The sequence below is a fragment of the Scaptodrosophila lebanonensis genome, unplaced genomic scaffold (assembly GCF_003285725.1).
Source record: "Scaptodrosophila lebanonensis strain 11010-0011.00,11010-0021.00 unplaced genomic scaffold, SlebRS2 tig00000096-arrow-pilon, whole genome shotgun sequence".
Lineage (NCBI taxonomy): Eukaryota > Metazoa > Arthropoda > Insecta > Diptera > Drosophilidae > Scaptodrosophila > Scaptodrosophila lebanonensis.
The window spans coordinates 3,908,754-3,923,766 of NW_022060567.1; the positions used below are offsets into that span (position 1 = coordinate 3,908,754).

At 33.7% G+C, this 15,013-nt stretch overlaps 1 protein-coding gene across 1 annotated transcript in view; it reads left to right on the forward strand.

Moving 5' to 3' along the window:
* Positions 1-15,013, forward strand: part of LOC115627489 (innexin shaking-B) — a 94,596-nt gene that overhangs the window by 41,933 nt on the left and 37,650 nt on the right. The window contains exon 2 of the mRNA XM_030523174.1: positions 491-644. Coding sequence (XP_030379034.1) covers positions 491-644 — 154 coding nt within the window. The remainder of the gene's footprint in view (positions 1-490; positions 645-15,013) is intronic.

The following is a 15,013-nucleotide window of genomic DNA, read 5'->3' on the forward strand; positions in this document are numbered from 1 at the left end:
AAACCAAACTTGGTATGCAGACGCTCCTATTCCGAGCTCATCATTTTAAGTTTATTATAAAAATAACAACATGATGATATTTTTGAAATACAACTAATAAAATAATAATTATACATTAAGTTTGTCTGTTTTTGCTCAAAATAAAACTGAAGCTATAGTTTTGCCTTTTTCGTAGGAAGATATATATTCTTAATAAGTAAATCAAATTAATTTAAAAAATTATTTAAAAAAAAGTTTATGTCTTATATTACATGTTTTTTTTTTTTTGATTCAGAAGTGCAAAATTTGCTACGTCTACTTACATAGTAGAAACGTTTTGACTGTCAAGCTTAAATCGTTGTGTGGGGGGACTTAGCAATTCAATATAAGTATATGCAATATAACACCCGATACGGAAATATCTGCTTTTGTTTTCATTTGTGGTTTTCTCATTATAGTAGTTTATCCAGTCAAGATATTGTGCCAATGCTTATCTCATTCTTATTTTCAGCGTCCTATCGCGAAAGCTAAAGCCACATCTTGTTGCCGACACTGTCAAGCAATATATCAGTCGGGCGCAACGCACAACCAAGGGTTCCCAAGAGCAACAAAATATGGAGTTTTTACGTGGTGTCTATGCGTTTATGCAAGTGAGTAGATCATCGGTGAGTGTCAACTGTTTCCATTATAACAACTGTACTAATCCATATGATATGTTCTTTTTTCCGCCAATTTTGGTTCTTGATTTAATACCTACTGTACGATTGATTGATTGATTGATTGGTTGAAATGCCACAATTGAACTAAAAACAACTACTACCACCTATTATCAAAATATTTGAATATCAATGCGAATCTGAATATGTAACTACTCATATATATCTACTACTTACTGTTATTTTGTAAACGTAAAAACAACAACAACAAACATTGTAAACGCCATCGATTTTTAACATAAATAATACAACAATATACATATATATCTATATCTATATACATATATATATATATATATATATATATATATATATATATATATATATATATATATATATATATATATATATTTCTCTCACCATGTATACCATGCATAATTCTCTAAACATACTACTTATATAACTGGTTAATTATAAACAACAAAAATTTAAAAATTAACATGAAACAAACATAACATTCGACATTTCGACAAATCCTAATTATATATCCATGTGCGTTGTGCATAAATACTAAAATGGAAAAAAACAAACCAAAAAAATCCCATGTTGCTAATGAGCCGCGCATAAACAAATAATAACGAGGTGGGCGAGAGCGCAACAATAACACGAAGGTCGAGCACGATTTTATTTGAAATCATGTAACGTCGAATTTTCAATTAAAATAACTTTGCACCAGACTAACTGTCCGACAACCATATGGCGAATAAACAAAATATATGTACAAATATAAAAAAATGTCGAATCACACAAATGGCCACGAAACTAATAATTTGAAAACTAAAGTAAAGCGAAGCTATGCAGCAATATGAATGATAGAAAATAAATAATAGAAACAATAGAACAATAATTATACGAAAACAAGCACGAACAGCTGTACATACTTGTATAACAAAATATGAATAAATAACAAAATACAAGAACATAATAATTCCAAAAGCAATTTAAAAAAAAAAATTGGCTATGCTTGTTTACCTTTTCCTCGAATGCTCAAGGGCGAGTCGTCCCTGACCAACAAAGGCTCATAGTGTTGTACAGTCATATACAGATAAGCTGTCCATCAGTGGCCTAAAAGGCTGAACAGGGATATCACTTTTTTAAGATACAAGTTTCACTCCTCTTGAAAGAGTGGCGGAGGCAGCTAAGCACCACCTAAGCAGCTAATAAACGTTATCTCCTAATGGAGAATATTTCAAAGGACAAACAAAAATTGAGTTAAAAAAAAATCCCATTTCAGGCGAGTTGTTATTTGAATTTTCATTTCAGGTTTTGAATTTATTTTCACAGGATATACGAGTATAGTTAGGCATCGCGTCTTCCTAATTTTTTGTGACTGCGATTTTCATTGCATTAACATTTTGTGTAGAAACTGAGGGCATTGCTTTTATTTTTTTTTTTATTTTTCATCTAAATCGATTTTTGAAATTCAAATAAAATTCAAAAAAACTCCAAAACTGAGCTAACAACAGCGAAACAACAACAACACTACGGAAAGCGAAAACAGCAGTAAAATCGAAGCATAATGCAATAAAAAATAATGAATTTAATTAAAGAAAAATACAAAACAAATCATCGAGCATAAACGCGAGCCAGCGCCTGAAAGCAGGCTATGCAGAAGTGTGCAGAACGTGACCAAACCATGCCATATGCATATATACATATGTACATGCGACTGATATATGTATATACTCACCATTATTATCCATAACCACGCCCACAAACCATCCATTTAACAGCCCATACTCTTCTGACCATTTTATCAGCCATCAGCCTGATTTGCTTTAAACTCGATAACACTCGGTAATAACACACCTCATCCTACACACGCGTAAATATATACATACATATACATACATACATATGTATACAGAGCGCCTATATATACAAAAATACTAAACACAACTGAACAGGATAGGCAGAACAACTTGCGAAAATGGTCGCAAATAACTAAAGGGACTTGCCCTTCCCCTCCTTTATTATATGTAATCGTGATGTCTGTCTTTTGTTTGTCTACGGTCGGCTTTTGTTTATAAATATTCTCATACTACACCTCTTTAGTGTTATTACAACGAATATGTATGTGTGAGTGTATGTCTGTATGTTTGAATTATTTTGCTGCAATTGGCTGTGTAATTGATGTGCTTGTTGTTGAGCTTGCAACTTAAATGTTAAACGCCTTCTACTTGTCTATCTAATTCATTTGTTTCTAGTCTCCCTTTATCGTTTCTCTTTGACTTAAATTCCAAGAAATTATACTTATTAATTGTATGTGTGTATGTGTAAATAATATATATACTATGCATATGTACGTACTCGCATTTGTGTGTCCGTGTGGTGGTATTTGTAAATGTATCAGTGTATAGGCTTTTAACTCGCTGAAAACCTTCAATACACACACACACACACACACACACACACACACATATATATATATATACTATATAGTATAGTATAGTAAATACAACAACACCCAAACATGTTACTTTTTAACAACAGCAGCAACAACGGCAAGAATTTAGACAACAATAACAAGAAAACGAACAGCAACAACAGCAACAATCCCTTGTCCACGTACTAGAAACCAGCCCGCCCAATGCCCCCCTTTTAAAAAGCGCACAAAAAATCAAAATATATATACTCGTATATAAAAACAAACAAACAAACAAACAAACAAACAATATAAAGAACACAACTACTCTGCATATACATACTATATATTAAATTAATAACAACAACTTCAACTGCAACAAATTCCCTACAAATGAAGGTTGACTACAGCGGATATAGCAACAACAACAGCAGCACCCAAAACAGCAACTACAATGGCAGCGGCTGTGAAATGACGTTGAACTTGGCAAGTGGCCAGAGAGAAGTTGCCCCTATGATGACGACGACAGCAGCCACATCGGCACCAATAGCAACAGCAACAGCAGCGAGCAAAGTGGAGGCAACACCAGTAACAGCAACAGCAACAGTAACAGCAACAGTAGCAGCAAAAGTATTGTTAGGCAGCAGTCGCACAACCACAGCAACCAACTTGGCAGCAGCTGACTCTTATGGGTCGACTCCTCAATCACGTCACGTGGCGCAGTGCAAGCGCGAATTGAACGTCTTTAATAATAAAATACAACAACAAAACAAAAAGCAACAATTGCAACAGCAGCAGCAGCAACAATTTAATAAGTGCAGGGCAACTGCAGCAGTAACGGTAACGGCAGCAGCAGCGGCAGCAGCAACAACAACAACAACAACAACAACGGGTGGCAATAAACTTAAACTAAAGCAAAAGCCAAAATCACAATCTCAATCAAAATCAAAACCGAAATCGATATCACAAACCGAACAAGAGGAGCACAGAGATGCCACAACAACAAGTTGAGTGGTGCTGTTGTGGGCAATGTTGTCGACGCATATACTCGTATATATACATATATCCAAATGATTAATCAAATCAAATGCAAGAGCCAAGGGCTGTTAAACCTATCAACAACAAAAAAAAAAACAACATCAACAATAAAAAATAACAACCCATTAATCATGTGATAACTAAGCGATAACTAAATGTCTATGTATATATAAAAATATACCATATGTTATTTACATACGAACTGAACGAACAAAAAATACGCTCTCTGTTCGCGAAGATATCAAAAAATTTAAAATCAAAAGCAAAAGCAAAAGCAAAACTATCAAAGACAAAGAGATCGCAACACTTCATACAAGAATGAGCAACGCGTGGCCTTAGCTTGTATGTCAAGCACGTGCGACTGAGAAAGTTAAGTAATAAATTAAAAACGACAAGCCCTACAAACTATAAGCGATAAGCGATTATTCGATAATCAACTCGATAATCGATCATCGATCATCGATAATCAACAGCTACGGCCCTTGCCTTGCCTTGCCAATAGCAATAGCAACAACAACGAACTAGAAACTTAACAAACAGTAACACATACATACAATACGAATTTATCGCACTTATCGATTTATCGATCGGATACTTATCGCGAGCGTGCGTGCGTGCCTGTGCTTGTGCTTGTGCGCGTGCGTAAACGTGTGCGAATTTAGCGTCTTGAGCGTGGATTTTGTGGTTGCCGCGTTGCAAGCACCACACAACCACCGCACGCGAACGAGCGCTTCGGGTTGGCGCGTTTGGCCATCCCAAAACGCTAAAGTGATAGAAAATGGTAATTACAACAACAACTACAACAAATCTAGTCATTATCTATCAGACCTCATCTAGTTTTCTATCCCTTTTTATCTCTCAAACACACACACACACACAAACACACACACAACAATGCATACATATGTACACCTAATTCCTCCCCTCTTTCTACGTATGTATATTTTTTACACAATTTATTTTGCCATTTAAATTGTTCATATATAGTATATCATAAGACAACTAAAGACATATACTATGTACATATACTTATATAAATGTCAGCTCTCAGTTTTTATATCAATATTACAATTCTCTCATATACTTGTATTATTTAAATAAATATGCATTGGAATCGACAAAAGCTTTTCGTTTGTGATATTCGTTTTTTTTTTCCTTCTGTTTTTTGATTTCTCAGTAGTTGGCTTTATTCTCATTTACTTGCGAGATGAACAAAATATATGCTAGCTAACTTTTAATTTGCTCACAGCGCCACAACAACAGCAACAACAACAACAACTCTGTATTTAGATGAACACAACAATTTAAAAAGAAAGAAAACAAGAAAAACAAAGAAAAAACAAAAATACATAAACAAAACAACAGGGGATGCAAATTCCATGCTATCGGGAAACGTATGCAAATCGATATTTTATCAAAACTAACAAAAGAATAAAAGCGTGCAACAATAACTATTTACTACAGAAAACTTAAAACTTAAAAAAATGAACAACGACCAAAAGAAATTACATAGATACATTGCTCGGCTGCTTAAAATATGCTGCATGCGTCTGTGTCCAATTAAAAATAATAAAAACGAAATAAAAACATAACTGAAATGGAATCTAAATGAAATAAAATAGTATAAAATGAAATGAAATGAAAGCAGTCGGATGGTGTACCAAAGTGTAGCAAGTTCTTAGGTGGGGCAGGTGTACGAGCTAATTAGTGAAGAGTTTTTAATTCCAATGTGCTGGCTAGCACCAACAGTTGCAGCAAGATGGAAACTTTTCCCTTTTTTGCTCGAGCATTTGTCAATATCGAGACTTGCTCACATCTACAACTATCCTTCCATGCGTATACTATTAACTATGGTATATTTATTGCATAAAACTCAACAAATTTAATACAAAATCAAAGATTTAGCAGAGTAAACAAGTTTGAACCAACCTCTGATGCTCTCCATGACTCTCTCTCTCTCTCTCTCTCTTCGTCTATTGTAACTATAGTCTTATATTATGTCTCATTTAAATAGACACACACACACACACAAACTCGCTCTCTATCTCTCTCGCTGTCTGTTCTTCTCTGTTACACACACACGCACACACATCCTTGTAAAAGTATAGTAAAGTGTTGCCAGAGTCTTCAGTGCTCTGGTCCTTATCATAACAATGATGCAATAAATAATTCTGAAACTATATGTCTGGCCAACCAAAAGAGGTTATTTTTATTTAATTTCAATTATAATTTTCCACATCTATCAATAACGATGACTATTTATGCGTATCGAATAAGTAATCTAACAACAATATAAAACATACATACATCAAAGAGAAAAGCAAAAGCTTCGTTTCACAACTAGACAAAGCAACTACAAGAACCATTTTAAATGTAATTACAATTTAAATAACTCAATTAGCCATTAAATAGCTCTATTGCCGCGTATATGTTGTTCTGTGTAAATATTAAAAGGACAAAAAAAAAACAATAAGAAAGAAAAACAAATTGCTGAGCAAAGACAAATATGTATACATACTCCATATATACATGAAAGATATTCAAAATTGAGCAACATCGAAATGGAATTGCATATCGCTATCTCTCTGGCTCACTCTCTCTCTCTCTCTAACTCTAACTCTCTCCACCTTTCTCTCGCTCGCTCTCAAGCCCCCAAAATCAATATGAAAATCAAATCAGCAGATGAATATGAGTAATTGTTATGATTGTAATTATTATTTCGATTTGTTGCAAATTTATTTTTTCATTTCGTTGAATATGTCGTAAAAATTCACATGAAGTCCACTGCCCCTAGCCCCACCCACCCCACATCCCACAAGCGCACACCCAGTCTATCAGATAAAAAAAAAAAACAACAGCAGCAACAGCTAAAAGCAAATAGTCAGCCAAAAAAATATATATATTTATAAAAAATAATAACAATAAGTCTACTAAGCAACTATCAGCTAATCGATTTTGAGTTCTATATCTTCTCTCTTCTTTTCCCAACGTAAGCTGTTCATGATCGTAATCGTAGTTAACAATCAAAATGCACGTGTCTTAAGCATAAAATCTGAATAAATTCTCTTACTATATAGTTTGATCCTTTGTTAAAATTCTTTGGTTTATTGTGTAGAATAAAACTAATCACGAAAATGTTAACAGCAGAATACAACACTGAACCATAATCGTATCGTGATAGTATCGTACTCGTATACTTATTATATCCAATATCCAATGATATATACTATACGGAAGATGTACTCGTACTCCTACTCGTGTGTATGTGGTTTTCCATCACTTATCAGGTGCAAGTTCTAATACATAAGTAAGCAACTGTAATGCAAAATACTACATGCTCATGTACACAAACACACACAAATACATATATATATATATATATATATATATATATATAGATAATATAGATATATATAGATATATATATATATATATATATATATATATATATATAGATATATATATCTATATATATATATATATCTATATATATATATATACATATATATAGAAATACATATAAATAAACTCGTATATAAGCATTCTCGTATGTATTGTCTATATACATTATGCCAAGTGCATAATCTTAATGTATATGCATGAAGAAGGACAGCGTTTATTTCGCATAATTACGCATACGCAGTGTGGGCGTAAAAATCCGCGCTTTATTATACGAGTATATGTAGTCACAATTATTGTTTTCTGGTACATTGCTGGCCTAAAACTGTTGTTTCTTTTTGTCAAGCAAACATGTTTTTTTTTGCATTGAAAACTTCTAAGTCCATGGAAGTAATTAATTTTTATTTTTCTGTATTTTTTCCGTAGTTAAAAGAATAACAAGTTTTGGTTAATTTTGTATCGCTTTTGTGTTGCGTTAACGTTTATTTTTTCACCTGCTACACAAATATATTTAAGATATAATACTCTACTCAATGTAACTAAATATTGTCAAGAAATACTATTTGGTAATAAATATCATTATCTTCAATATTTAAAAAATACATACATATCTTACTTAAATGCTGCGTAAACATATATTATATTGTGTCGTTTTATCATTATTTTAATTTTTCTTTTTTCATTTGTATTCTGTAATTATTTTTATTTAGCATTGTGCACTTTTTGCATAATTTTCTTCATGTCTGTATTTTGGAAAGTGAACATTTGTTGAAGTGCTTTCCATATCATTCACATAACATATGTTTTATAATTGTATGAACTCTGTAACACATTGCAAAGAAGAAGACTGTTTTCAATTGTGTTTGGAAAACAGATTTCGAAGAAGAAACGAGTATCGAGTAACACATCGCGCATGCGTAAAGAGCTTATTCATGGAGCAGGTTAGTATGTGGTATGTGTGTATGTGTACCTCTGGATACTCTACAAGCGTCTCTACATGCACTCCCACTGTGTGTATTTGTCTATGTATGTGTACGCGTACGTATGTGTATAGGTTTAGTCGTATTATTTCAGCAGTATATACATATATATGTTATATACACATATGTACAAGTATATGTGCTATGCCGCTAAGCCACACATGCAAATACTATATACTATGTACTTTGAAAACGTATTGCGCTTTTTCTTTTCGTATGATTTAAATTTGTGCCTCCGAATATGCGCTAGTTTAGCAGATAATTGATGAATACATGAAAAACCATACATACACATGCAGAAACACATACATACTCGTACACACATACTCGTATATGGATGTGCGTATGCAGAGAACAACAATCCATTGAACACATACTCGTATCTAACTGCATATTTATATACTGATATACTAATATACTCCATATATGCATATATATTATCCATATACCTATATCTCTCTTAAACAAACAAACAATAATATCAATTATTATATACATACATATATATATATATATATATCTACATATATATAATACCGAAAAGTAGTTGTCGTTGTTGATGTTGTTGAAAATGTGCAATTAAATTGAACAAAAACAAAAAGCAAAAAAGAAAAAAAAATACGAAAAAGAAGGAGAAGAAGAAAAGAAAAGTAAGCCAAAAGAAAGAATGAATACAAAAAGTACGTGAAATATTGAAGCCAATATGTGAACAATATTTTTTGTTATATCTAAATGCCAAGCAAACCAAATCAAAATGGTTATAATAATACGTAATGATATTGTATATGTCATCCATAAATAATAACAATTAACATTTAAAGTCAATTCTCTTCTTAAATATAAGTTTGCCGCAAAGCAAACACAATGCTGCCCCAGAGCGGCTGCATATTTTTGAAAGAAAAACGCTTTTATTTTCATTTCTCATTTTGTGTTTTGTTGTGTTTTTAATGATTTTTGGTAAGGGCGGCGAACCCCATCCAAACACCCCCATCCCACCATACACCATCTCCTGGTCTAAACGCCCTTTCTCACCTCCCATTTCAATCACCGCCCGACTCAAAATGCATTACAATATGTGTAGATACTCGTGTATGTATGTGTGTACATACTCCTATGTGTCTTGTTCTACACATATTATTTGCATGTGTGTGTGTGTGTGTGCGTGTGTCTGTGTGTGCGTGTGTGTGTGAGTGCAATTCACTGCCAATTTCAATGTTTTTGTGTGTGTGCAAATAATTTGTATTAAATTTGGTTATGCAATCAATAGAAAAAGAACTTAAATAACATAAAATAAAAAAAAAACAAAACAAAAACTAAATTACGAACGGGACAAGCAGCATATATGTTGGCAATCGAGCAATTTTTGCATTAATACCGAAAAAATACCAAAATATTCTAAAGCTAAGCAATGGGTCTCACAAGTACTCAGACTTAGTTGAAAGACCATTCTAGTTAGAAAGTTTTTGAGTTTCAATTTTGACACAATAATTCCCTTAACAGTACTTATATATTAACATTTTACTTTCATACTCATCATATATTTCTCTTCCATATACATACATATATGTATACGATACAAATATATGTATATATATCCACTATATAAGAAGCAACCAAGAGTTTTTATTTGAAATTTCGATAAAAAGAAAACAATACACATATAAATATACATAACTATATACTTACTATTAAAAATGTATGCCTAACAGCAAAAATTGCAAAAACTCCACAATCCCAAAAACACTTAAAACTACAACAATTTACTAACAATTATCTTCTAAGCTCGTATACTCGTACAAATCCAAAGCCCACTTACGTAAATGCAACACAGTATCTACCCACGTAGCGATAGAATAAATACACACAGACACACCCACACACTCCTATCTAAGATACAGAGTAACTACTATTGCGAGCGAATGCCACCCTGAACCAAGAATGAGTAACACATTGAATGAGTAACTACTCGTCTATATTTAAATATACTCGTACCTACTACTCATAAATAAAAAACTTTTATGCGCTTGATAAAGGAATTTTGTATGCCGTGCTATGCTGCTTAAATCGAATAGACAACTCCCCGCCAGTGGCATCATCGATGTATGTATGTATGACTTGACAGCCACAACAAACACACACACACAACACCCAAAACACACACACAAGTACACCAACAGTATGTCTAGGACTTTGCCCTCAAGCCTTGAATGCTTACCATTTTTCGTATGTGAATATATTTTGATTTGGACTGAGAAAGAAAACAGTTTTGCAAAACTAAACCAAATGCCCGAAGCATGCAGTAATCCTTCAAATATGCAATTAAACTACACACACACACACACAATCACCTTGTACATAAACACCTGCTCGTATGCATATACTACATACAAGTATATAAAAATTTTCAAAATATTTTATGCCAGTTGTTGTCTCGAAGCCCGCAAGAGCTGAACACAACTTTCAACACCTACTCTCTCCCACACACACACACACACACACACACACACACACACAGTTCCATGAATGCACGTTTTAAAGTTTTTCTAGCACGTACATATACTTTAAAGTTTTTCGAGCACAATTTTGTTTTTCGACAGCTGCCAATGTTGGAAAATGCATAATTAATACATCAACTGATTTTTTGCAATTATTTGCATATGAATTTATTTGAACATTGTGCTCATTAGCTTTGAAATTAACATACAAATTAAAATAAAAATATGACAAATATGCACTCGTCTTCTATGCCCCCAGTATATATAGTATAGTATATATATGTATAGTGCCCGGCTGTTTTGTGAACGCTCGTCTAAGTTGGCCTGATTAAAGAGCATTGAAAAGAACTAAAAACGCTATGCTAATCATCTAAAATAAACACACATACACTCACACACCATGTTCAAGCACAAAGGGTTTGCTATGGAAACTCAATTGTCCATAGACTCGTATGATCATACTTGCTTTAAGACTTTATGTTTCCTAATTTTTACTTTTCATTTACATATCTACTAAATCATTAAGCTGCGATAGCTCGAATGGAAGCTGTAGGTGTTAGTTTGGCGATAAAATAACAAGTGGGGTATGAAAAGGGTTTCGAAAATTTAAGCAGCCTGAAAAGTACAGAAAATTAAGAAATACTCAAAATTGAAAATGTGTTAGAAATTGTTTTTATGCGCCAATAGATATTTTTAGTTTCAGATTGAAACAACAACAAATATAAAACACAAAAAGGGAAGGAAAATCTAAAAAATACATTAATGGAAGAATTTATAAGAAAAACCAAAAAAATTAGAAAATTCAAAATTGTTCTTATTCAATCGCCACTAAACTGCAAAGGACTAGCCACGGGACTATTATGGATATTGCCACAACTTCTATTTTACTTGTATATATATTAGAATTTGTTTTCGACATGAATTTGCTTTCGGGTTCGGATGACGTGCAGGCAGACATACTAGTACAAGTTGTATGTAAATTTAGTTGAAAAGTCAATGCGCAGGCTCCTTTACTTTTCGAATTGATTGGGGTTAGGTATTAGCTGTTGTTGTTGTTATTGTTTGTTGTTTGTGGCGCTGGTGTCGGCGCTTGTTGTTTGTATTGTTTATAGCCTCAAGCCTCAGCTGTGGCTCTTGCCATTGTCGTTGCTGCTGCTGCTACTTACTTCAATTTATTATTGAATTGCGCGGCAAGAGCTACTGCGAGTGTGTACTAGACACATCCTAATGATGTGTAAGTGGCCAGCGTGTGCCGCAGCGACAACACCAACAATAACACACACACACAAACGTAGGAGTCGGAAATGAGTAACAATATAGCAAAGCCTACGACTATTTTTATAGCCCAAATATTTTGCCAATGCTGTTCAAATAGCAATCGGACGCTGAAACACTCGAACACTTATTTTCGACCATCGTTGTTGGGTAGTCGCCTGAGGGGCCTGGAAGGGGGATTGTAACGATGGGCGCATAAAATTCATTGTTATAGCTATTGGACACAAATCAATGCCAGCGTCAGAGAGCTTGGCTAGCCAGCTAGTCAGTATAGTATTATATACACATATACACATCCATACACATACAAGTATGAGTATACCAGATATATACAGCAAATATAGTGCAAGCTTTTATCGTGTCTCGAACGCTTCTTCTTGTTGTGCTTACGCTTAGCGAAGATTTGATTTCAATTTAAGCGCGTTTGTTATATGTTATTGCCATGTTTATTTAAATGATCTTTTGTGTTCCTGACTTTTAATTAGATTGTTGATTTATGTGTATATATCATCTATATTTGATTAACCCAAAAGCTGAAGTTTATCGCAGTCATATCTCGTTCATAGTGCGTGCGAAAGTGCTTTTGAAACATAAATCAAATCACATGTAAGACCTTTATGCGATAATACTAAACACACAACAGATAAACAAATGCATTGAATAAACAGTTCCTTATAAAATCTGAACAATAATCAAAGCTAACCAACCAACCAACCAACCAACCACAAACAAGCAAACAAACAAAACTTCATATATAGTACTGGTATGAAACAAACCTAAATTATTTGGCCCGATCGATACCTTAAGAGCGAATGTTCAAATGTGCCAGAGAAAAACTAAAATTGATAACAAGAACAACCAACATTATTCACCCAACAATGATCACACCCAAGTTTTTTTCACCAAAGCAAACGCAAAAAGAAAAGAAACAACAAAAAATTCCAGCTAATAAATCAAGTGCAACACCTAAAATCAAATCCAAGAAAAGCAACAAGAAATTTAAGCGCCACCGATATCACCAGTAATAAACACCACCACAACCACCACTACCATCACCATCACCACAGCACAATTCAAAAAAAAAAAAAAAAAAAAAAAAAAAAAAAAACACAATTTTGCAAACTCATCAGCAGCGCAGATTCGTATACACTCTATATAATCAGTTCACCAGTGGACTCAACCGCCACTAAGCCAGCACCACCACCACCACAAAGTCACAAAACGATCAGGAATTAATTCGAGAAATCTCCAAAGAGCAATTAGACGATGCGTATACTATACATGCTATACACGATGCCTTTGCGGGTGTCACGCACCACACACATAACACTCACGACTCTCGTGTCACGCACCACATTGTTTTACTCACCCAGTTTCATAGCTAATTAAATACGTACTATTTTAGAAGACTTCACCTTAGATGTACAATCAATCACAAGCGACGACCTGTAAGGATCCACCTCACATCTTTATGCTAATTATTTCACACTTCATCGTCCCGTATTTCGTGCACCTTCTTGTTCTTTACTGTCACATTATATAAATGTATACACATGATTGCATCATTAATAGCATTTGCGGAGCTTCTAGTTGTTGAGAAAGGTTAAAACGACTATGTAATCCATTGAGCGTTTATCAACACTTGAGCCATTTTTCAGGTCACAGACATACATAGCCTTTACTTTAAATACTCTATGCCGCCTTTGGCTGAACCACACTCACTCACAATTTCTCACCTGCCTAATTCGAATACAGCGGAAATTTGTTTGCTCGCTCGATCACGAAAAGTAAAAACAGAAAGCGACTGATGATGTTTAAATAGGATTGTGGAATGTAAACAAAACACGCTTGATCCGCAACATCAACTTAGAGTCCAATTTAAATAAAATCAACCAAAATAAAAACATATTTTAAAAACGCTCTCTACACTAGTTACTGAATTGAAATACTGCTCTACTCTCTGCCTCTAGATCTTGTTTAATTTGTTGTTACACACCACACATTGTCTCACATACACACTGCAAACAAATGTACACACAACAACGAGAGGAAAAGCTTAATCAAGAGAATCGGCAACATAATTAAAAATACGTATATATATATATATATACTCTACACATACTATATATTCTATACTTGCTACACAAAACTCACGTAAAAATCAAATAAAAACTAATAAGCTAATAAAAAGAGCTTATAAGCATAAAACTTACTTTCTCAATCACTCACTCACGATCTCACTGAATCACTAAGTCACTAAAGTACTAAATCACCACGTCACAGTTACTGTCGCTCTGTCTCTGATCTATCACGCAATCACTCACGCAATCACTGACTCACTTACAAGCTACAAGCTAAGCCAAAAACCAATACCAATACCAAGCCAAACCAAATACCGTTAACAGGCCGAGCCGATAAAGTAAGCAACTACATAAATAAGCAGTAAAGTCTTATAAAATATACACACAACTATAAAATGCAAAGCTAAACCATAAAAACGATATCCCTATAAAAGAAAAAGACGCAATCAAAACCACCGACACCTTTCTGATGCGGCTCAAGTAAATCCCCAGTCCAATCGAATCGAATCAAGCCGAGGCCTAACCGCAGCACACACATACAAAGTAACTCTAATTACAATACTAATACAGTTACAGCTACATCTACAGTTACAACAAACCACTACAATTTACAACTCCAATAAGCAATACGTACTCGTATATCCAAATGAAATTTGTAAATACTCGTACAATACATATTAGAAAC